We start from the raw sequence: 25,302 nt of genomic DNA on the forward strand, positions 1-25,302 counted from the left end.
GCGTGCGGAGGGGTCTTGGGAGGCTGCTATTGAGAGAGGAAACCCTGCAGCGAGGGTGACCGATGGGACTCGGGGTGCCTGTGAGGCGTGCGGAGGGGTCTTGGGAGGCTGCTATTGAGAGAGGAAACCCTGCAGCGAGGGTGACTGATGGGACTCGGGGTGCCCACAGGTGTGCGGGAGGGGCCTCGGGAGGGCCACACGCTCCTGTGCCGCTGGCACCCTTCACCACCCCCGGCTCCCCAGTGCAGACCGTGCTGGGCAGCCGTGTCCCATGGATGCCTGGTCAGGGTCCTCCTCTCACCACACCCTCCCTGGGTCCCCTCAGCACCCAGGACAGGACGTGCCGGACACTGAGAAGCAGCAACGATGGAGGGCGGCAGGCGTGGTCACATCCGGGCGTGGAGGGTTAGGCATCTTTAAGAAGCAGGGTCTAGGAAGACTCTAATGGCAAGTCAAAGAAAATGTATATAACGCTAAAGTTCTCTTCCTTGTTCCTTCCTAAAATTCCTAAATTTTAAGAAGTGATCATAAAGTATTTGTGTAACTAAAAAAGGGGGAACAGGCCAGAGGGGTTCCCACGCCTGTCCCCATTGCACACCGAGGCCTCCAGCCTGGCCATCCCCTGGGCAGCAGGACGGACAGGGGGACCCACCGACACATGGGGGCCCTGCTGACGCCTGCCCGGGCTCCTGCCTGGCTCTGTCCCTCTCGAGACCTGAGACGGGGCATGCCCCTTGGTCTCTTTCCCCCGGCCAGCGCTGTGGCATGGCTCCTGGGGCGTGGGCCAGCAGAGGCTAAAGGCAGCTGCCTGCAGTCCCACATCCACTAGAGGTCTGCACAGGAGCCACCCTGTGAGTCCACAGGATGAACCAGCAACATGTGCGTCACACCTGCTCGCAGAGAGCCTGGCTGCATCCTGGGATGGGGGCTTGGTGGGGCAGACCTGCAGGCCCAGGGAGAGGAGAGGCTGCATGAAGGGCTGGGCGGTGGGGAGGGGGATGCAGGGAGCGGGCTGGCAGGGTAGGGGCCAAAGCACAAAGGGCTCTGCAGGCAGAGTGGGGGGCCCCAGCACAAAGGAGCAGACCTACTGGGCAGAGATGAGGACGCTGTTGTCTGTGGAAGGTAAAGGGTTCAGGAAGCCAGCGCTGTGCAGCCCACAGCAAACCCGCCCCCACTGGCCCACAGGGCCCCAGCTGTGTGGCTTGGGGCTCCTCTGGGCCGGTGGGCACTCACCTGCAGGCTCCATCACGAGATCTGTGGATGGGAAGAGCTTCTGAGCACCAACAGCTTCCAGGTACCCCTGCAGGGCTTTTTCTGGTTTTCTTGAACTTCCATGATGGGCAAAGCAGCGTCCCCTCTCTTCCTCCCAGAGGCCTCCCTCCCCTGGATGGGCAACCTTGTGCCAGACGTAGCTATGGAGACCACCTGTCACCACACATGGGACAACCTATGTCCACCTCTCCCCACAGTGTGCACCGCATGGGGACAGGGATGAGCCTGGGCCAGGGCCCCAGAGGGGTACAGCCAGCCCACGGCAGACGCAAGGCTCTGCTGACCAAGCTGGCAAGGCAAGGCTGCTCACAGCTGCCAGAAAACACAGGGCACGGCTGCCGATGCCAGCCCCGCGGCCCCACGCCTTCTCTGAGGCAGAAGGCCCATCTCTTCAGTGGGTGAGACCCTCCTCTCAGGCCACCTGGGAGGTGAGAAGAAGCTGAAGGGCCACCCAGAGCAGGGCCTGTGGCTGCCAGTCTCCATGGGGCCTTCTTGTCGGCCTGAGGTGGGGACTATGGTAGACAGAAAAGTGCCCCAAGGACAGCCTCATCCTGATCCCCAGCTCCTGGGACGTGGGACCTCGGGTGGCAAAGGGGCTGAGCAAATGGGGTTGAAGATATTGATGGGGGGTTTCCTGGACTGAGTGGCCCAAAGCCATCACAGGGGTCCTTGTACGAGGGAGGCAGCAGGGGTCAGCAGAGAGAGGAGACGAGAGGAGGAGTCACAAGACCATATACACGGGTGGCCTCTAAAAGCTGGGCAGGCCAGGAAACTGTTTCCTTGCAGAGCCTGCAGGAGGGACCAGCCCTGCTGACACCTTGATTGGAGGCCTCCTGGCCTCCAGAACTTAGGAGAATAGCCACGAAGTGCAAGGCAGCTGCTTACCGCAGCCCTAGGAAACTGCTCAGCCCCAGGGAGGGGTGCCTGCCGGGTGACCTGAGCATGGTGGTGCAGGAGGCAATCAGAAACAGGTGGGTTTCTCAACCCGCCAAGGCCCGTTTCGTGGCCTGCAGGAGGAGCCCTCGGTGTCTTCTCAGAACTCCTATAGCTCTGGACACTCACTGTCCGCTCTTAAGTCCCCTTCCACCTCCTCCTGTGCCCTCTTAGGTTGGAAAACGCAACAGGCACCGCGAACGTAAGCAGCGGCTTGCCTGGACCACAGGTAGCCGGCAGAGGCTTGCCCTTAAAAGGCTGGAGGCTTCAAGGCTGTGACCACGTGGAGACAGCACGGCACACACAGGCTTCTTCAGGAACTGCAAACTTAAAATAGACTCCACTTCCAAGCCCACACGCTGGCGTCTCTCCAGGAAGAGCGAGGTGGAGGACGCCCCCGCCGCCTCAGGGCTGCGACAGTGGGGAGTGGGTTCCACCTGCTGGGCTGGGCTGGGCTGAGTGACTGACCACCTCGGAGCTGTGAGAGTGGGTTCCACCCGCAGGCTGGACTGAGTGACCACCTCGGGGCTGTGAAACTGGGTTCTACCTGCCAGGCTAGCTGAGTGACCACCCCAGGACTATGAGAGTGGGTTCCCCCGATGGTCGGGCTGTGACCGCCTCGGGGCTGTGAAACTGGGTTCTACCTGCCAGGCTAGCTGAGTGACCACCCCAGGACTGTGAGAGTGGGTTCCCCCGATGGTCGGGCTGTGACCGCCTCGGGGCTGTGAAACTGGGTTCTACCTGCCAGGCTAGCTGAGTGACCACCCCAGGACTGTGAGTGGGTTCCCCCGATGGTCGGGCTGTGACCGCCTCGGGGGTGTGAGAGTGGGCTCCACCTGCCCGGCCGGCAGAGTGCCAGCCAGAGATGCCGCTCTCCTGTGTCCTCACGCGCTCCTTCACCAGAGAGACCCCAGTGAAGCTCCCTGACAACCAGCTTTCTGAGCCAAGGACATTCAGAGGAAAAGCACGCCTTAAGGAGGGCAAGGTAACACACACTGCTGAGCCTTTCACTTTCCTTTAAACAGCAGAGGCTGCATATTTACCCATTAGATGAACACACACAAGTACTTTGTTAGATGCAAAAAAAAGCAGGGGCGGGGGGTTGTTTTTTGTTAACTCAACAGTCTGAGGTCTTTCAAGTCATTTCTGACCAGCTAAAAAATATCATTAGTTTTTTTGTTTTGTCTTGTTTGTTTGTACTCACTGCTAACAAACAGCTGGATAGAACCAGAGCAAGACCATCTATGCTCCCCCAACTGGGTGGCACTGTTGACAGGTGACGACTGGTTGGCCATGTTGGCGACACGCCCAGATGTGAGAGTCCCGCGTTCTCACGGCTGCTGTGCCGCCACCCAACCTGCCCCGGACAGCAACGTTTCCTCACACGAGGGGTTCCTTTCACCTGCTTTTGGCAACGGGGATTTCTACGCAGCTGGGATTCTTTCTGCATCTAAATTACATTCTCTCAACAAGACTGATTTTTCCCCTTCACAGAAGGGTTCATTTTAATATGGGCTTTGGCTGGCACATACCATGTTCTTCTCAAATTTTATTTCAATAGGAAGGAGTTCATTATATTTATGCACTAATAAGGCTTCGTGTGAAGTATACAAATACTACAGACAGAAAATATGTGAAAACTTCCCCAGGTTGAAGGTATCTAAACCACCTCAAAACACGGGCGGGGGGCGAGGTCTGCTATTCCCGCCACAAAACACGAAGGGGCCAGAGTGGGTGAGAGACCATGAAAATAGCCGTGCAAGTTCGCATGACCAACGCCGGCATTTTCCACTCTCAGGACGGCACGGAGACATTTCTAGAGAAGGACCATTAGACAGTCGTCCTGCGGCCAGCGCTGGATTCTGTGTTGTTCTGAGCTGAGAGCTTGTCCTCATCAGGGTCCCGGTCCACGAGGACTTTCAGGACCTGCTGCAGAACAACCAGCTGCCCAGTGGTCCAGACCCACAGAACAACCAGCTGCCCAGTGGTCCAGACCTACTCCCCATCTTCCTAAGGTGGCTCTTGGAGAACCCAGGACATGGGGGTAGGCACGCGAGGCAAAAGGTTGAATTCAGACCCACACCTTGCCAGACACCCGTCCAGAAGTGGCCCCTGTGTGTGGGTTGCTGTTGGCTGACTCAGCCATGAGGACTGACGGGGCCGCAGGAGGACAGACCAGGGCAGGAGGGAAAGCTGGGGGCAGGCCCAAGGGGAGCCGAGTCATAGGCTGGGTTCTCAGAGAGGGGTGGCCGGCAGCTCGAAACCCAGGGCCAGGGGACGATGGACTCTGGCTCCGGACCCTGATGCTGCCTCGCCTGTGGGCATGGCTCTCGGCAGATGCAACCTCGACTCCCACCTGAGAGACCAAAGCAGGGCAGGGCAGCAGAGCCCAGAGTGGGAGACGGCGCAGGCTCTGTGACAAGTCCTCCAGAGTAAAGCTCTGCAGCCAGGGAGACAGGGGCGACAGCAGGGACCAGCTGCCCAGGAAAGGGACAGGAAAGGGGGCAAAAACCAGCAAAAGGAGCCAGGTTCCAGACAGGGACCGGGAATTTCCGAATGGAAACGCACGCCAGGCCATTCCTGGTACACCCATCACTGGTTCCCAAGAGAAAGATACGCCTGGACCCTTCCCACAGGTGCAACCCACCTGTCAGGAACCAGCAGCGCTGCGACCCCAGGGGCTCCAGCGCCTGCACTCGGAGGTGAGGTCGGTCATCCCCACCATACATGCAAGACGCACAAAATCCAAATATAAAGTCTGACTCACGGTGCTAACTTCTGTAGAATAAGAAGATGTGAGTGGCCATCGTCACACACAGGACCACCGGCCATGACCAGCACAGCAGCTGCTTGTCCCTCTGGCTGCAGAGGGGGTAGATCCAAGGCATGGGGCCCGAACATGTGGGGTCCTACCCGCTCCTCTTACTATGTCTACAACAGCAGGATTCTGACGGTCTTTCGGGCCCCCAGAGTTGGACAGAAGGGCTGTGTGCTGCCTGCTGCAATACTGAGAGGAGGAAAGGCCTCCCGTGCTCGGAGCCCCGGCATTGCTCCAGCCGTCGGGACGGTCGAGCGCTCCGCACCAAGCTCGCCTTATTGCAGGAGAGGGCAGACCAGTGGAAACGCACTTTCCAGCCCGCTGCCAATCACAGCCACCTTTCTATTCGTGCTTCCTAAACAGAACAAAGCTCCATGACAAGGCGGGGAGAGCACGGAGACAAACGTACTCATTCTGGTGGGAGGAGCGGCGTCACGGCGGAGCTGGGCAACAGAAAACTCGTGCTTTGAGGGTAGTCCAGCTCTCTACCCTATGTGCTTGCTCTTTCCTTAATTCCCACACTGTGACCCCTGCCCCAGCCAGCTCAGCCCCGCTCTGCGGACACAGAGCTTGCCGAAGTCACGTCGACAGCCACTGCAGCCGCCCTCCCCTCCCTGACGCACGTAGAGCACCTGACCCGGCCCAGCCGCCTCACTCCTTCCCTCGCCTCCCAGGCCCTCTGCACTCTCCTCAGCTCTCCAATACCTACAGTGGGCTCTGCTGGGTGCCCTGCAGTTCAGACCAGACCCTCCTCACAGCTCAGACACCCCCTCCACTGTGGGCTCGCCAAGTGGCACAGCTTTCCCATTCTGCACATGCACGGCCCTGCATCAGGGGCTTCCTTCCACCCGGGCCTCGCCCCTGAGCCGCCGCTCACATTTCTGCTCTCACTGCCACGTGTCCAGCGCTGAGATGCTGCCTGGGATGTAGGAGGCCCCATGGACATTCACTGTAAGAAAACCAACGCTACCACATGGGACGTGCCAGAGGAAACGGCTTTGTAAAAATTAAAAGCTGGGATTTTTAATATCACCAGGTATAGTCTTATTAAAAAATGTTTATTCAATGAAACTACACAGCACTAAAACGAGTGCTTCCCAAAATGTAACCAGCAATTGGATCTAACTAGGGAGCTTCAAATTTTAATTGAAAGATATAAAGTGTTCACTTGTGAAAAATTTACTACTATTAAAATAATTTTTAAATTAAGAATTTTAAAACTATACATTAATAGTGAAAGCAAAGGAGCAAACTTACTCACATGCTTCAACACAAAATGTGATAGTTTCATCTGGCTTCCTACTGGAACCCTTAAAGCAGCCTCCTCCAAGCAAGTGCAGCCAGGCTGAGCCAGGGGACAGACACTTTCGGTGGAACATCTATCACTCTGAGAACAGCACCACTCTTTTGGGGACAAGTCCATAACTGGAGCTCCCCAGCCTCCTGGAAGTCAGGTGGCAATGTCCAACATCCGAACGAACAGAGCCCAGCACTTCAATGGGGGAGGACGGAACGGCTGGGATCCTCTGCTGAGAAGAGGCTCCTCTCCCCGAGGGCAGCCCGCGGTTTCCAGTCACAGATGGGTTGCTGTTAAAAGGTACTTTGCTTTGTATAACTCAAGAGAGTATTAGAAAATCCTAGCCACGAGAGGTGACTACTGAGAATCACCTCCTCTGTTTTCTGGCTCATGATTTTCCTAAAGCAAAGCCTCAGGCTCCCAGCTTCTATTTACATCCGGATGTAAAGCCCCAGATCACTCGGGCACCTGCTTCCATTCATGGAATTCTGGCCAGCCAGTGGCTGCTGCCTACATAAGCTTTTCTTCGAAAAAGCTTCTCTCATCACGGCCTTCCCTCCACCCCTATTTTGCCAAACTCCCAAATCTTGCAGATTTGCATCCAGTGTGAGCACGGACTGTGCTTATTCCCAGAAACTAGCCCCCTGCTTGCTTCTTTGTGTTGACATGCGCACTGCTGAGAACAGCCAATCCAGAAAGCTATAACTGGTAAGCAGGACACAGAGAGATTCAAAGTCAATTAATGGCCAAAAAATGGGACAAATGTTAAGCAAGACAAGAGCTTCTTTCACTTCTGCTGTAGTAGAGAAACCAACACGAATTCAATTGAAGCAGCGTAACTGAAGGTCCCTGGGTCCGCCTGTGGCCTGGAGGTGGCCGCCTCTTTCCCTGCTGTTCTTGCCGCAACACCTGGGCAGAACATGGAGGCTCCATGGCTGCCTGGTGGACAGCAACCAGCAGCCTGGCAGCGAGGGGCTGGTGAGCTGCTGCTGCTACCTACCCAGGCAACCCCATCTTGCTTAAGTGGTCCTAAGTAGCTGCATGTAATCTCTCCTAAGAAGCTCAATGCTCTTAACAATTTTGTTATAACAGTTGATGGAACAGAAAGATACGTTAGAAAAAAACAAGGACTTTCTCTTCAATACAAAATTCTCACACCTGTAAACACATACCTGTGTGAATAAAATCTAGACACAAAACCACACTGCTGCAACAACATGATTATTTCCTGATCTCCAAAGCACTGAGAAGTCCAACATGGAATCTTGGAAAATGCATGATTATTTTGATCCTGGTTTGTTGCAGTTGCTGTTTTAGTTGTAAGAGCTTTCGTGAGACGAACTCATGTACTGCTCTGAAATAAGGAAATCAGGGCATCTCCTCACCTCTTCTTGAGGCTTCAATGTGGAGAGAAGACTTGGACAGTGTTTATTCGTCTTTCTGTGCTGAATACGCATATCATTGAAAACACCAGAAAATGAAACAGATGAATGTCCTCAGCACTACAAATTACACACTTCCCATTCCATCCAGGGACTGCAACCACACAGGGTCAGACACAAACGCAAGGGGCAATCAGAGCACCCGAGTCCACACCATGCCGACACTGAGCCCTGTGTGGTTGGACAGCTCTGCCCCTTGCAAGGGCAATCCTCACCACACGGCAGACCTGCCCTCTCACTGCTGAGGACACTACCCGTGCAACCACCAAGGTTGAAGGAAACAGCTAGCTCTTTGCAGCCAAAGACATTAGGAACAGCTAAGATAATTAAAGATGGTTTTCTTTTTCTTTCCTCCCCTCCGCAATGGGTTTGTGAGGTGCTTAGAGCAAAAGATACTCCGTGACTGGCCCAATGCCCAGCTGTGCTTTCATTTCATGATTAAAGCTGTTGGTTTCTTAGTGAAATGCAAAACTTCAGCCACTTAAATCTGGACTCCAATTCAAAACTCCTGGGAAACTTTATTTTCAATTCTTAAAACAAGGAAGGCAGGGAGAAAGGGAAAGGAGGAAAGCAAGGAGAGACGGAAGGAGGGAAGGAGGAAGGGAAGGGAGGAAAGCAAGGACAGATGGAAGGAAGGAAGGAAGGAAGGAAGGAAGGAAGGAAGGAAGGAAGGAAGGAAGGAAGGAAGGAAGGAAGGAAGGAAAACGAAAAGAGGGAAGGAGGAGGGAAGGAGGCAAGGAGGAAGGGAAGGGAGGAAAATGAGGACAGACGGAAGGAGGGAAAGAGGAAGGGAAGGAAGGGAAGGTAGGGAAGGAAGGAAGGAAGGAAGGAAGGAAGGAAAGAAGGAAAGGAGGGAAGGAGGAGGGAAGGAAGGAGGCAGGGAGGAAGGGAAGGGAAGAAAACAAGGACAAAGGGAAGGGAGGAAAACAAGGACAGATGGAAAGGAAAGGAAGGGGAGGGGAGGGGGAGGGGAGGGGGAGGGAAGAAGGAAGGAGGCAAGGAAGAAGGGAAGGGAGGAAAACAAGGACAGACGGAACGAAGGAAGGGAAGGAGGAGGGAAGGAAGGAGGGAGGGAAGGGAGGAAAACAAGGACAGACGGAAGGAAGGGAAGGAGGAGGAAAGGAGGAAGGAGGGAAAAAGGCTGGCGGATGTGAGGAGGGAAGGAGGGAAGGTGGGAAGGAGGGAAGGAGTGTGCATCTTCTTTGCATGCTCCGTGGCAGCGAGGCCTGGCAGAGCTTCCGTGGGGAGCAGAGCATCGTCCTCTGCACCAGCACTGGAACTGCTGCCCATGGCGGCTACGGAGCACCTGAACTATGGCCAGTGCAACCAAGGAACCCAGTTTTAAACTGTATTACATTTTAGCTCATTTAAATTTCAATAGCCACATGTGGCTAGGAGCTACCATATTGGACACAGTGGAGCTTTACAGTGGAAAACTCACAGTTCAATAGGACTCACAACTGACAGCTCAATTCCTAAATGATGATGCTGAACCACAACCAGCTTGTTTTGGTTTTCTAGGCTTTGACAGAGGTGAATAAAGAAATGTGATTTTCTTTCTCATTTCTCAGTTTTGATTGGCAACTTGATTTTCTGGGTAATAAAGAGAGTATATCATTTTGCTTTTGCATTTTATGCCATCAACAGTCTAAGCTCAAATCTCCTTCAGAGGAAGGAGTTTGAGACGCTGAGGACAGCCACCACGTGAACCTTTTCAATGTCTCTCTTAAAACATATTATTCTGTAAATCTATGGTAATTTTCTCCTTTTGCTATTTCTTCTTCACTTTCTTATTATTTCTTTTCTTTTTTTTTTTTTTCTCTCTCTCTTTCTTTCTTTCTTTTGAGACGGAGTCTGGCTCTGTGGCCCAGGCTGGAGTGCAGTGGCACGATCTCCGCTCACTGCAAGCTCCGCCTCCCAAGTTCATGCCATTCTCCTGCCTCAGCCTCCCAAGTAGCTGGGACTACAGGTGCCCACCACCACGCCCGGCTAATTTTTTTGTATTTTTAGTAGAGACGGGGTTTCACTGTGTTAGCCAGGATGGTCTCGATCTACTGACCTTGTGAACCGCCTGCCTCGGCCTCCCGAAGTGCTGGGATTACAGGCTTGAGTCACCGCATCCGGCCCACTTTCTTTTTTTTTCCCACTCTAATGTAGCACATTACTAAAATAAATACAGTAGGCCTTTAGAAAATCTCTTCAGCATAATGTAAGTCTCAATTAAACCACACCACACCAAACAGGGCACAGAGCAGCGTGTGCGCACGTGTGCAGCTTCGACACGACCGCACGCACACAGACGCACGATGGGGAAAGTCCCACGGAAACGCTTTTATTTCTGGAAGTCGGAAGAAAAACAACGTACACAACCTGAATGGCACAGAGGGGCAGTACTGAAACCACAGGGGCCGCCGAGAGCCGGCCGTTCACAGCAGACCACTGTTTTCCAGTGAGAGTGGTGGGCCATTCCAAAACAAAGCCAGAGGGTTCCAAACATCCAGAATGGACGCTGCTCCCCCGACTCCATTACCTACACTACAGGATGGATGGCTTTTTGTGAGACCACATCTTCCACTGTGCAATTTTCGCATTATTTACCCTCCCCCGATCTTAAAGCCATATGGCGTCCAGGAGAGTGCGGCTGGTGCAGCTTGGCCGTCGCTGTCGCTGTGACGCAGCTGGAGCAGAAGGCGGCCCATTCACTTCAGCCAGATCCACTTGTCTCCCACCTCGGTGTTGTACCCAGGGCTGTACTTGCGGCCTGGCAGCTGTGGGGGGAAACAGGCATTGGTGCACTCTGTTTAAAGTGAAAGAATGTTTTCCCAGCTCCTAGTTCAATGTTTACCCAGCAGATGCCTGTAATTCACGAGTTCATTCAACAATGCTGGTGAGCACCTATCCGTGGCAGGTCTATCCTGTGAGTGCAAGGATGCCACAGGTACACAAACCACAACCCAGCCCTGCCTGCCAGGAGCTTCCGTTCCGGGTCTGGGAGCCACAAATGGAAAGGAACCACCTGAGTGTCCTCATTAATGTCAGGAGGGCAACAAGCACCACGGGAGGGGGACAGGGACAGCCACGCAGACACAGGGATGGGGCTCGGGCCCAGAAACCACAGTTCACCAACGGAAACACCAAGTTATCTCTGAAAACCCCCCGGGTGAAATCCCCTCTGAAGAGAGTCTGCAGGGGCCCTTGGGGTCCCTGCAGGGCTGGGCCGCTGGCTGGAAGGGGCCCTTGGCGGAGTGGGAAAGTAAGTTTCATCCAGGCCTTTTAAGTAGACGTGGGCAGGGTTGAGGAAAACCAGCAAAGGAGGGGGAAGCACTGCAGGACTGACCCTAGTGGGAGCCACTGAACAGCTCCAGGAGCAACAGGAGGAAGGGACCACAGAGCCCAGGAGGAGCAGATGCTGCTGGAGAGGCCAGCAGGGACTGAGCTGGGCAGTGACGGAGCTGCAGGAGGGATGTTACAGCTCCCACTTCTCCCACCATCTGGGAGAGGTCAGGGACCCAGGTGGCGATCCACAGAGGCCAACCTCACAGGGCACAGGGAGATCTAGGGGGCAACAAGAGCCCCCGCCAGCACAAAGACGCCTGTTCACGAGGGGAGGTGGCCAGCACAGGGCTGGCTGAGGCGGAAGGAGGAGTGCTGCTCCGCAGGACCACCTCACTGTGGAGCCCGGAGGAAAGCGCCCGTCGCGGTGTGTCGCCCAGCGATGGCAGGTGGGAAAACGATGAGTTTTTTTCCTATTTTCCAACCAGCATGAGCACACAGCCAATTTGTGTACACACACACACACACACACACACCCCTTCCAAATTCTGCCCTTAAGAGCGGGTACTAAAACCATTTTTAAAAGAATCAGCTTTTCCTCTATCCTAACCAGCAGCAGCATTCGCAGCCAGCCGCACAGCCAAGGCTGCCTGGACCACGCCACTGAAATGTGCCTGCTCGGCCTCTGCCACGGTGGCCACACAGTGACAGACGAACACACAACGTATCCTACGGAGCAGCAGAGAGGTCGCCCCAAGACCAGCCATCTCAGACACAGGACAGGCAGAGCTCTGAGGATCTTCAAGGCCCGGGAGCCACCCTCCTTCCTCCCCAGAAAGCCTCTCCTCTCCTCGGTGTGCAGCTGTGAAGTGGGCCCTGAAGTGGAGGGGCTGGTGCTGTGTTAGTCCGTTCTTGCACTGCTATAAAGACATACCTGGGGCTGAGTAACGCAGAGAGAAAAGAGGTCTAATTGGCTCACAGTTCTGCAGGCTGTGTGGGAAGCGTGGTGCCAGCATCTGCTTCTGGGAAGGCCTCAGGAAGCTTCCAATCATAGCGGAAGGCAAAGCGGGGGCAGGCATGCCACATGGCGGACGCAGGAACAAGAGCAAGAGCGTGAGGGGTGGGGGGGTGGAAGCTGCCACATACTTTAAAATGAGCAGGTCTCATGTGAACGCTGTGAGAACATACTCATTACCTCAAGGAGGGCACCAAGCCATTCATGGGGGATCTACTCCCATGACCCAAACACCTCCCACCAGACCCCACCTCCAACGGGGGATCACATTTCTACGTGAGATCTGGAGGGGACAGACATCCGAACTACATCAATGCTCATCTAAAGGCAGGGGTGGGTGGCACAGCCAGACTCCAGCCCTCTGGCCCAGGATACAGTGTGGATACAGACGGTTTTGTCTGGGTACCAGGAGAATTCTGGGACACAGAAGAAAAAAGAAAAGCCCAGCTCCTTCAGGAGTGTGAAATCTGAAAAGAGACTGAGATGAAAGCACAGGTCATTCAGCCAGTGACGCCAAGACAGCCCAGAGGGTTTGCTATTGTGGGATCCCAGCAGGGAGCGCAGGCAGCTGGTCTGGCAGAGTCCAGGGAGGTGTCTGGAGAGTGAGGGACCCTCCAGGGTCAGGGGGATCCCCCAACACTGCTGCTCGAACTACAGGTGTCTACAGGCGGCAGGAAGACTGCAGGAGAGGGCCGTGACTTTCTGGCGTCACGGTCTGACGAGACCTTTGGCATAAGGTGTGACCTGTGTCAGACGGGCTGCAGGTGCTGTTCCTGGACTGGGGAGCAGTGATGGGCACCTGGGGCTGGCCTCAAAGGGCCTGACGGGGTCAGGAAGGCCTGGGTGACAGAGAGAAAGAGCTGGTCAACCCCAGGGAAGGTGAGTGTCGGGTCTGCTTACAGAATGGGTGCAGGGTGTGGGGGCTCCACGGCAGGCTGCCCCACAGAGATGACCCGTGGGCAGTTGGAAAACTGCGTCTGTGGCTTAGAAGACAGGGCTGTGCAGCCACCTCCCATTACTGAGGGAGCCAGTGCCACGTGAGCCGGCCACCCAGGGTGAGGGCGAAGAGCAGAGGCTGAAGAGCAGCACCGCACGGCTGAGGCCTGAGGCTGCAGAGGGACTGAGGAGTGAGGCACGCAGGCCACAGGAGGAGCTGGGCGTGACCACACGTGACACACGCTGCCTCGTGTCACGGTCACCAGATGGCCACGAGCTCTGCACAAGGACACGAGGAGCGGGGTGGAAGGAGACCACACTAGTGGGGAAGCAGTCAGCAGCTGAGGAAGGGGACGCAACGCCCGGGCTGCCTTTCACACGCCAGGTAATGGCACATGTGTCTGCACCTGCATGCCCATGCATGTGCAGGGGGCTGGTGGGCGGGGTCTCTGCATCAAAGAGAGGTGGAGATCTCCATCTCAAGATGCCCAGCCCCCAGAGCCTGTGAACACATGATCTCACCTGGCAAAAGGGCCTCTGCATCAGGGGACTGGGAGATCATCTGGGGGGCCCCAGACCATCACTAGGGGACTGGGAGATCATCTGAGGGGCCCCAGACCATCACTAGGGGACTGGGAGATCATCTGGGGGGCCCCAGACCATCACTAGGGGACTGGGAGATCATCTGAGGGGCCCCAGACCATCACTAGGGTCCTCAGAAATCAGAGAAGGAGATGTGCAATGGAAGCAACGGCCACAGAGATGTGGGGCCAGGGGCTGAGGAACATGGGTGGCCTCTAGAAACTGGAAAGGGAAAGGACATGGATCTCCCCTTAAGCCCCCAGAAGGAGGCAGCCCTGCCCGCACCCTGATTTTAGAACCTCTGCCTCCAGAACTTTAGGAGGATGCACGAGTACTGTTTTAAGCCACTAGAGAGTAGTAGCCGGCAGCAGCAGCAACAGGTGACTCCTGCGGGGTGTCTTTTTTATGATGGGAGACGCCGGGGCACGTCTGTACAACAGGAAGAAGAAAGCTGTGCAGGGGAACAGGCCGAGGATGCAGGAGAGGGTGGGTCACCCCCAAGACACAACATAAGGAAGGGGCAGGCCAGAGAGCTGCGAAAGCAGCAAGGCCCTCCAGGCACACTGGAGGCCAGGACGCCTCCAGTAGAACCGCACTCAAACACGACTGCGGCAGCCAGGAAACAGTAACAGTGTTTGTAGTTGGTTCCACATCCAAGAGGTGGTCCTGCCAGAAATTCGTTTCTTTTTCCCTAAAGGCCCAACTGCAGAATTATGTCCAAAGAACAGAAAGTTGACATCTGAACAAAAGATTACCTGAAAGGTTTTCCCGTTTAACCAACCTGCTGCAAACCCACACGACGGCCAGTGGGCCCCTCTCTTAAGACGCTCTAGGTCAGCTTCCCCAGGGTTTTTCAATTAAAGTTGTCATTTAATGTTCTACCCAAACACAGGACCAGCCATGCAGGTTTCTTCACAGCAGTACTGACAGAGGAAGGGCTGGGTTTGGGATAGTCTGGCTCCGTTTTCATCTTTGCAAATAGAATTTTAAATCAGAGCAGATAATAGAAACTTGCAGAATACCAAACCTGCTAAGTCCAGCCAGTGGCCATTAATTGTCTTGGAAAATTTGTCTCTGGACTTCTCTGGCCTTTGATACCCAGAAGGGTTCTCAGATCCTGGGGGTCTCTTTTCAGTGTTTTAGGCCGACAGAGACCCATGCAGTGGGGAGAGGTTCATCTGGAGCATCTCACACCAGGAAAACGCAAAACCATCCCGTTTACATTACTACTTCACGTCCGTATCTGGTAAGTTAAAATAAGCCTCAACCCCCAAACCCAGCGCTCATTCATCACTCGAGGAAAAGCGCACGGTAATGCCTCAGGGAGGAAAGCAGCACAGCCCGTTCCCTCACGGGGCAGCCCCACTCCGGGACCTGCACCAGGCCTCGCCAGACCTTCCTCCTGGGCCACGCTTTCCCGGATCTGCTCGTTCACGGTGCCTGGGTGCGTGACACACGTGTGTGGCTGTGCGTCCGAAGGCCGAGATGGAAAGGGCATGTGGTGAACTATCTCAGGTGCGGGCCGTACACCTACTTTAAAATGAAAAGAAAATCATTTTCCTCCTGTCAGAAGTTGGGGCTTCTGCTGAGTGCATACCGGGTGAGCAAACCAAGAATCCTTAAGGAGCAAAAGAAGAAAGAGCGCCTAACAGAAAAAGGAACCAACCCCTCCAATGCTCATCCTCTGCAATCCCTTCTACTGCACAATGTGAACAGTTTCCCTCGCTGGATCTCTGAATTCAAGGCCTTTTGGACTCATTAGATTCACGGTGATCTGGCAAGTTTAACACTTTCAGGAGGCTCTTTCCCTGCATTCCATTTTCCATTAGAAATCAAAAGTAAAGTTTACTAAAGAAAGGGAAAAAACCCTCAATAAATTACAAAGCCAAACATTCCAAGTCCTATTCCAGAGCCCAGCAGCTAGGCTGCCCTCCACCCGTGACCCTGGCATGCGTCAGTCCCTGGTGGCCCACCCAGAGTGTTCCAGGGCGAGGCTTGGAGCCGGGAAGGGATTTCAGACAGCACACTGGGAGGCTCCCTACCCAGTCACCTCGGCAACCTGGGCTGACTCAGTGTAGAAAAAGAGTTCCTTTCCCTGAGAGCTGCTGGTCACGGGGGGCTGGGCTGGAAATGGCAGCTCCCTCCGCCCCCTGATGGAGCCGCCCCCTGACGGAGCCCAGACACGGAGGACGAGCAGGGTGGGCTTCCATCCCAGGCTGCAGAGGGTGCGCACGTTTGTATCAGCAAATACAGGACGACCTATGAGGGGTGTGTATGCACTGCAGCCCAGCCTGTTTGGGGATGTGGATCTGGGCTTTCTTCTCCCAGAAAACCCTGCAAGACTGGACTTCTTCCTACCCACGCATCCTGATTCACATACAGGAAAGACAGGAAAAGAGAGTATCAGACACTCTCATCAAACCCACTCCCGATTTCCCCCAAATATCTGTGTGCAACTCTGTGTGTCAGAAGTCCACGCTTAATGTAAACCAACATGATGATTTTCCTGACCCTCACAGTTAACGGGGTGAATGGCACACACACCCAGGTGGGTACTGCTACCCTCTCCCCCACCAACCCAAAGGCTACACACAAAGAAACCTGAACAGGGCTGCCTGAGGGAGGCGCCCTGGGCGGCTAGGGAACAAAGGAGGAGCATGACTCTCATCTGTACACTCTGATGTATCTTTCGAATTTTACAGCACGTGCAAGGATTTCCTTTTTCTTTTTTGTTTTTCCCCTAAGGAGAGAGAGATTAAGTAACTTGCTAAGGGTGGCACATGGCCAGTCTGTTCACAGAGCTAGAATTGGAGCCATGTCCTGCTGGCTCCTGAGTCTGCTCCTAACCACTGGCCCACATTGTACGTCAGGCTGTGCCTCTTCCAGCCTATGGTCGTGTCCGTTCCCAGTTTTCCCATCATAAATAACACTGATGTGCCCCCTCTAGATTTATGTGCTTAAGATAAATTTCTAGAAATGGAACTGCTTGCTTAAGGAAAAACAATAAACAGAGCCATAGATGCTGACGCAGCCACCAGAATGGGTTTAATTTAATAATGCCAAGACGCTGCTTCAGATCATTATGCTGCTGCTTACATTTCAGGGCTGATTCAGAGCCTGGGTTTCTCGTTAGGAATTTATACCAGGCTCTTGGCCTTTTAGTGCCTCATGCACGGGTCAGCAAACTATAGTCCACAGATCAAATCTGGCCACTGAATGCTTCTGTAAATGAGGCCTCACTGGCACAGCCTGGTCCATGCATTTACACACTGGCTGGTGGTGCTTTTGCACAGCGCAGAGCTGAGTGGCTGTGAGAGGCTGTGTGGCCCACAGAGCTAGGAATCTTTACTCTCTGGCTCTTTAATGGAAACCTTTGCTCATCACTGGCCTAAGAAAGACAGGAAGGTAACAAGACAGTAAAGCTGAGTCCACGACATGGTTTAAGTTCACTTAGTCCACAATTACTTCGTAAGTACCCACAGGTGCCAGGTCCTGTGCTGGGCAACAGCAGGGAACAGGGTGATTCCCCAGCTTCAGGTGGGGTTACAGAGGAAGATGAAACATGCTGTTCTTTTATTCAAAGTGACTCTACTGAGTTTGTGTGATTCAACGTGAGGACTAGATTGAGTTCTGATGTTAGAAAGGTGCCCACTTCTAAATGCTACAGCCAACCTGGGATCTGTGCCATAGAGGCCGAGGCCGCATACTGAAGGCTAAGGCCGCACACTGAGGCTTCTCCCAGGTGCTTCTCTTGGGTGCACAATTTAGACATGTCCTACATTAGTGCTTCAAATGCCAGCTGTTCGCATAGACATCAGTCAAGGAAATATATATAGACACACATACACACACACACACACACACACACACACACACTCATTCTAACGCAGGAAACTCCTTGTACTCATGAACACTGGGTCCTAACTGCTTTGAGAGAGATGAACGAAGGCAACCCTCTCTTCTCTGGCTCCATAAAACCTAGAAACAAGTTGGAATGTGGGGGAAACCCAAAGTAGAAGACGGAAGGTGATGGAGGGTGAAAAGGGTGGAGAAATCCCACCCGACCCACACGGACAGAGGCTTCAGGGGCGGACAGAGGCTTCAGGGACGGACAGAGGCTTCAGGCGCGGACAGAGGTTTCAGGGATGGACAGAGGTTTCAGGGGCGGACAGAGGCTTCAGGGGCGGACAGAGGCTTCAGGGATGGACAGAGGCTTCAGGCGCGGACAGAGGTTTCAGGGATGGACAGAGGTTTCAGGGGCGGACAGAGGTTTCAGGGGCGGACAGAGGTTTCAGGGACGGACAGAGGTTTCAGGGGCGGACAGAGGTTTCAGGGATGGACAGAGGTTTCAGGGACGGACAGAGGTTTCAGGGACGGACAGAGGTTTCAGGGGCGGACAGAGGTTTCAGGGATGGACAGAGGTTTCAGGGGCGGACAGAGGTTTCAGGCGCGGACAGAGGTTTCAGGGGCGGACAGGGTGCGGATCAGTAGGGAAGAGGTGGCCATTCAGGAGCAGGGAGGAGGCAGCAAAGGCACACAATGCACAAAGCACGGCCTCCGCGGAGTAGCAAGCGTAAACTTGAGCCCTATGGTCTTAAAGAAGCCCCAACATGAAAAAATGCCTCCTCCCGAAATATATCCCAGACTTCAGTCGACGTGAACTATGCAGCTCCTGGGCAATCAGTTACACCGTTAGGGCCTGTGTGAGAGGCATCAGGCCAAGTAACAGTCAACAGTTTCCTTCCATGAGGCAGTAACAGGGTCTGAACTTGCCTCCCAGCCAGATGCATTTAGAAGCTGGAGAAACTGAGTTGGATGGTTGCATCTGACTCTGGGCAGGACACAATTACTAGATTTTAGGGAGTACACCACTAAAGGGGTGAGGCCTAGGCAGAAAAAGAGCTCCAGAAATCTGCACAGAGGACCCACTTGGTCTCTGGCTGAGTACCAATTAGTGTGCGCAGGGGGTAAAACTCCATGAAGCTGGACAAAGTCGACTTCAGGGAAAGAACAGTTTCTGGGGAGTTGCAAGCAGATGACTCCCAGAGCTCACTTAGGGCTGAGTCGGCAAGTTCCCACTGGCCAGAGCAGAGGGGCCTCTCGCTGCACACACGCACCATTCAACAGGGACCCCACGGCCATGCCTTAGCACCGGGCTAAGCCCTTCCTGAAGAAAGCCCATTGCAGGCTCACCAGAAAGCTGATACATCAAGCCTCAAAAGGTTTACACTGACTTGCAAGTACCTTAACTGCTGTCAGAAAAAAGTTCTAACACAGTTCAAAGGAATAGAACAAGATCTAGCACTCAAAAACACAAAATATGCAACGTATGGCAAGCAATGAGACATCTCTCTGCATATGAAACAGGAAAATGTAACCCATAACAAGGGGAAAATATCAAGCCAACTCAGAACCGACAAAGACGATGAATTGGGAAACAAAGACATTACAACAGCTGTTATAAAAATGTTCAGTACGCTCTAAGAATTAAATGAAAAACATAATAAGGAGAGAATTGGAAAACATAAAAAGCACCAAACAGAATTTCTAGAGCTAAAAAACAGGATTCCTGAAACACAATTCTACTGGGTAAGTGTGGTGGCCATGAAAATGTGCTCTGCAGAGCTCCTGCCGCAGGGAGGACAGTGTGCTCCTCTGCAGCGCTCCTGCTGCTCCTGACCCTGCATCTGCCGACCCTGAGAACCCGCTGCCTGCTCATGCCACGGCCACGCACGTTATAGAACATGCCCGGTCAGTGATGGAGCACAGAGGAGCTTCTGGTGCCAGCTGTTCCTGTGGACATGGGACTCCCTGACAGGCATCTTTGGCTCTAGGACACTCGTCCGTCTGGCCAAATCTTTCCTGGATTCTTTCTTCCTGTCTCCTGTCACAGTCTGGCAAGGAAGAGCAAAGGCTCTCCTGCCACCTCAGGCTTCCTCTCCCTGATCCTTCAAAGGTGTTTTCTTCCAATGGGCCTCTTCAACTTCTAATCCCTTGGCTTCTGATTCTTGGAAGACCTAAACCAACACAATGCAGTTAACAGCATAGCATACACCCACAGAAGAAAACAGAAGTGAGCTTGAAGGCAGTGCAGCAGCAACTATCCAAAATTAGGGACAGAAAGAAAAAGGCCAAAAACAAATGGGCAGAGTCACAGGGACCTGTGGAAAACAGCAAGTCACCTAATGCATGGATACATAAGAGTCCCCAAAAGGGGGAGGACAGAAAAAAATCTGAATAATAACCAAACATTTTCCATGTGTTCTGAAAATGATAATCCTGCCACCCAAGACACTCAATGAACCCCAGGCAGGATAAATACCAAGAAAACCACGCAGAGGCACGCCATAATTAAATTATGAAAAACTAATGAGAAAAAGATCACGAGAGAATCTTGCAAACAACCGAAGGGAAAAAGGTTCGTGAGGCACAAGAACCAAAGTGAGGAAGAACTGCAGACTTCTCACCAGGAACTGTGCAAGCCAAGAGGCAACGGAATATCTTTTATGTGTTGGAGGAGGGAAAAACTGTCAACCTAGAATTGTACATCAAATGAAAATACCCAGCAAAATGAAGCTGAACTACGTATTTCAGAAAAGCAACAGCTAAGAGAATTCACTGCTCCCAGATCTGTTCTGTAACAACTGCTAAAGGAAGTTATTCACACAGGAGAAAGATGACGCTGGGTGGAAACTCAGATCCACACAAGGAATAAAGCACATCAGAAATGGTGGAGGGAAGGATAAAAGACTAAAAAATTCTGTTTCAATCTCTTTAAAAGTTACCGTTTAAAGCCAAAATCACAACAGTCCATTGTGTGGTTTCCGGCAAAGTGTACGAGAAAAACAGCACAAAGAACACAGAGGGCAGGAACAGCTGTGGCCTCGGGCCAGATACCTGCATTCTGTGTGAGGCAGTTAAATGCTGACAATGTGTGGGTTGACTGTGACAAGTTAGAGATGCCCATGGTGAAACCCTAAGGCAATCATCAGAAATGAAATAAAGAGGGATAGCTCATAAGTCCACAAAGGAAATAAGATGGAACTACAGTACATAACCAGTCTAAAAAGAACCCAGGAAAAGATGTAAATGTACATCTCATCTGCGATTATACATAGTTGAAATGTAAGGTAAGAAGGAGTAGGTCATTCAGCCAGAGAGGGCACCTCACCTCCCTCTAAGAAAGTTCCTATCCAAGGTTTGGTAATGACAACAGATGTCACTGAATCATTCATTTGTATGGACAAACTTCTCTGCGTCATTATTTCAGTTTTTGCAAAGACAGCCTCTAACACTTAACAGCCCTACCTGCTGCTCTATGCAGTTACTTATCGAAGAACCATGGTAATGAAAGAAGTACCACATAAAAACATTCTCAAAAGGGACTTTGTAAAAAGGAAGTAGAACAGAACTTATTTGGTGCGTGAGTGTGATTAACTTGATAGATCTATCTCAGGAAATGTCATTCAGGAGAAAGCCAAAGAAAACTCCTGAACAAGCATCTCGCCGCCCAGGTGCATCACAAAGGCCTCCAAGAAGACCTTCCTCGAGCGCGGCAGCTGACTTGCTGTTCCTGGCCAAGGCCGTGGCTTTTCTCTACTGAGCGCCTATGCCACTCACTCTTCATGTGAAGTGCTATCCTGAGCCACCTCTGCCTCCTCGAATCATGCCATGAAATAATGCCCCTTCCTTCTCAGAGCTCCCTTCATCCTTCGACTTTTCCTTTAGTACTCATCAAAAAGTTATGTCCAATGCAATCACTGATACGCTCACTGATACTAGCGGGCAGCCTCTAAGTAGAAACCTTTTCGCTAGTGTTATTCCATGTGACCCTGACAGCGTGGGGCACAGTCTCTATTTTAAAAGAGACACGGGTGTTCAGAGACTTGACTTGCCCAAGGACACGTGGCTAGCTGGTGGCAGGCTGAAAGAGAAGCCCAGGCCTTTTAATGATCAAGTCCAGGATCTTTTCCCCACTATACCATGTAAATATTCGTTGAATTAAACTGTGACTTTTAGTGTGCTAACTCTTAAAAATAACATAATAAACTCTTTCCTCAATCATATACTACTTATATGAGGTTTTACTGAAATCCCCTCATTCCCTCCAATTTTCCATTTATCTGTCAATCAGCACATAGTAAACGTATGTTGCTCAAGGTCTCAGCTATGAGATTTCTTGGGTGTCTGTTAGGTTATGATCCACAATCCACTCCACCCCGACAAAGGTGACTCCAATCTTTCTGTAGCTCCTTTTGTAAGTAACTCAAAGAACCTTCCCTTGGGGGATGTTTATATCCTAGTAGTCACCTCAGGGACATTCAAGGATGCTCACAGTTTCCCAGTTGAAAGAGTTTTCATGAAGGACGTGTGTGTGTGTGTGTGTGTGTGTGTGTGTGTGTGTACATGTATACATATATTTGTAAATATATTGATAAATATTAAACATACTTATAAATAAATATATGTATATTCCAGCAACAAATCCTTTATTGTACTACTGTAAATATAAATTAAACAAAAAAAAGGATTGAGTGAGGGCGGCCTGTCTACTGGGTCGGCTTCACTCCGCTGGGGCAAGAAATGGGTTATGCCAGGCATGACTGGCTCCCCTCTCTCTAGATGCACTAAGGAGCTCCGAACTACTGCACAGTTCGGGGTGATTTGGAAATTCCAGTTTCCAACTCCTATTTTCCATTATAACATATAAATGCTAATGGATTCTGCTTAGAGTTTTTCATTAATTTTAAAGAAGAGGATTATAGATATTAAAGACATTTCTCTGATACACAATTTCCCTTAATTTCCGTTACTGTAGAACACAAATCCAGTATAACAAAATTGGCATCAATTTTCAAAAAATCTTTTATCAGTCAACTTTCAAAAACCATATTTTTGTTTTGAAAATGTGTGTTCTATTTTTTGGCACATAAAACTATAGCTTCCTACAAATATATCATTATTTAGCTGTCAAATTTGTTGCAATGAGTATTAACAACAGTTCAAATGTCTTAATCCTCCTTAACTCTTATTAGCTGTGAATAACAGAAAAGTTCCTAACCTAAGCGCTTGTTTTAAACCTGAAAATGGTATGCTTTCTAAAAATTCTAAAATAAATAAAATAATATGTCAACATACAGTAAAGTCAGGGCACTTGGTTTTCCAGATTGCAGGGAAGACATTATCTTATCACTTTCCATCAGTAGACAGGCAGATACCACATACCAGCAGCAATCACATACAAACCAATGTACCTGGTAAAGAGCACCCTTCAGGCCAGTCATCTTCTTCGAGTGACACATGCTGATAATTTTCTATATACAGAGATGTAAATAACTGGGGCATACAGATTAATGCTGAGTTTCAATGATTAATTTTCACAGTGCATGTGGCAGGGCACAAAGTGGAGAGAACACTGAAGGCATTATGCATTTACTTTCAAACCCAATTAAGTAACTTCTAAACTGAAAATTTGTATTTTAACACAACTAGATACCAAACTGAGTTCCAAGTAAGGTCTGAATGTCATGAGGAATCTAAAGCAATCACGTCCTGCCTTCCGTCTCCAGCATGTTTAGGTAAACTGATCCTAGTGCTTTTCTGTAAGGTGAATTTCATAAAGGCAAGAACATACAGTATTAACATTAAAGTTATTAAAAACATCTCTATTTTAAAAAATGGTAAGGGAGAACTCAATACTGAAAATGAAAACAACTTGAGATAGTAAAAGAAATAAAAATAGCAGGAGAGAAAACAGAAGATTCTGTTGTCCTAGCAACTATCTTGGACACGATCAGCTTCGAGGAGGAAGTGCAGTATCTTAACGGCATCTGGCCTCCTTCCATTGAAAAGACACCGAATTGGTAAAGTAGAACCAAATCACAGTTTGTCTGATCCAAGGCAGGGCTGCACAGAAATAAAAAGTGACCTGATACAATGTTTAAAATGTGACTTTAAAGAACTAGCAGCCTGTCCTGCACACATTCAGTATTTTCATGAACTTACACAGGGTCAATTCCAAGCACACAATGAGGGTCGCCAATAAAAAAGGTGTTCATAAATATTGCTCAGACCCCAGGTACACATGCCCCTCTGAAAGTGCTGCTTTACTTATTTATTTACTTTTATTTAATTTTAGTTTTTCTGAGATGGAGCCTCACTCTGTTGCCCAGGCTAGAATGCACTGGCAATTCTGGCTCACTGCATCCTCTGCCTCCCGGGTTCAAGCGATTCTCATGCCTCAGCCTCCCGAGTAGGTGGGATTACAGGCGCTCGCCACCATGCCCGGCGAATTCTTGTGTTTTTTAGTAGAGGCAGGGTTTCTCCACGTTGGCCAGGCTGATCTCCAACTCCTGACCTCAAGTGATCTGCCCGCCTCGGCCTCCCAAAGTGCTGGGATTACAGGCGTGAGCACCGCACCCCATGAAAACGCTGTTTTAGATGAAAACTTGGATTCCTGAGGCATCAGTGCCCTAGCGCGGGGTGTCACCTAGAGTGTGGACAGGCGCCTGAGAGCCACCAGGACACTAGCCAGACCTGCGACAGGACTGGTCAAAAACTCCAAGGTCACAGGACTAACACCACCAAAAATCATAAACCCTTCTATTCATATGAAAATCTAAGATCCACTCTATTGTGAAAAGGTCTTTTTTTACTAGTCTGTGTACCCGTGTCACCAGCATGTTCATCAAATGAGAGTTTGGATGTCCCCTCCAAATCTCATGCTGAGATGTAATTCCCAGTGTCAGAGGTGGGGCCTGGTGGGAAGTGTCTGGATCGCGGGGGCGGATCCCTCACGAATGGCCTAGGCCATCTCCTTGATGATGAGTGAGCTCTTACTCTGAGTTCACACAAGACCTGGTCATTTAAAAATATGTGACACTCCGCCACCAAAGACCCGGTCATTTAAAAATGTGACACTCCGCCACCAAAGACCCGGTCATTTAAAACACGTGACACTCCGCCACCAAAGATCCGGTCATTTAAAAATGTGACACTCCGCCACCAAAGACCCGGTCATTTAAAAATGTGACACTCCGCCACCAAAGACCCGGTCATTTAAAACACGTGACACTCCGCCACCAAAGACCCGGTCATTTAAAAATGTGACACTCTGCCACCCCATTCTCTTGCTCCTGCCATGTTAGGATGTACCTGTTTCCCCTTTACCGTCTGCCATGACTGTAAGTTTCCTGAGGCCTCCCCAGAAGCAGAAGTTGCTATGCTTCCCGTACAGCCCACAGAACTCTGAGCCAATAAAACCCTTTTAAGTAAATTATCCAGTCTCAGATATTTCTTTATAGCAACATGAGAACAGCCTAATACAACCCCCATGCCTTAGTCTGTGCACGGTGCTCACCCCAGGGGCCCTGCAAGAAGCAGCGGACTGGGAAGCAGCACGGCCACCCAATCACACTTGCCCAAATATGAGTCCTGCCCTCCCAGAAGCTGCAGGACCTCAAAAAGCCACTGTGTCCAACTGCTCATTTGCAAATGGGAATAAGAATAATAGTGCCTTCTTGTGGCAACAGCATGGTGCCCAGCACACAGTAGGTGCTCCGGGGTGACCTGGCATTGTTACCACTGTGATCAGCAGCAGAAGTGGTGCCCCTTCAGCCTCCGTCTCTCTGCTCTTTCTCCTTTCTGTCAGGTCCTATTCAGCCCATGACACTCCATTCCCCAGCCCATAATCCTTCCTTCCACCAGCCTCTCCCCACCTCGCAGGCCACGGCTG

General features: G+C 51.5%; 1 protein-coding gene across 3 annotated transcripts in view; it reads right to left on the bottom strand.

The window, feature by feature from the left end:
* NDUFA10 (NADH:ubiquinone oxidoreductase subunit A10) overlaps positions 1-25,302 on the bottom strand; it is a 153,451-nt gene that overhangs the window by 79,106 nt on the left and 49,043 nt on the right. The window contains exon 10 of one of the 3 annotated variants that reach the window (XM_005574808.3): positions 10,074-10,530. The exons of the other annotated variants lie outside the window; for them this stretch is intronic. Coding sequence (XP_005574865.3) covers positions 10,462-10,530 — 69 coding nt within the window. The 3' untranslated portion in view covers positions 10,074-10,461. Of the gene's footprint in view, positions 1-10,073; positions 10,531-25,302 lie in introns of those variants that run through there. 3 annotated transcript variants of the gene reach the window in all.

This window comes from Macaca fascicularis, chromosome 12 (genome assembly GCF_037993035.2).
Source record: "Macaca fascicularis isolate 582-1 chromosome 12, T2T-MFA8v1.1".
Lineage (NCBI taxonomy): Eukaryota > Metazoa > Chordata > Mammalia > Primates > Cercopithecidae > Macaca > Macaca fascicularis.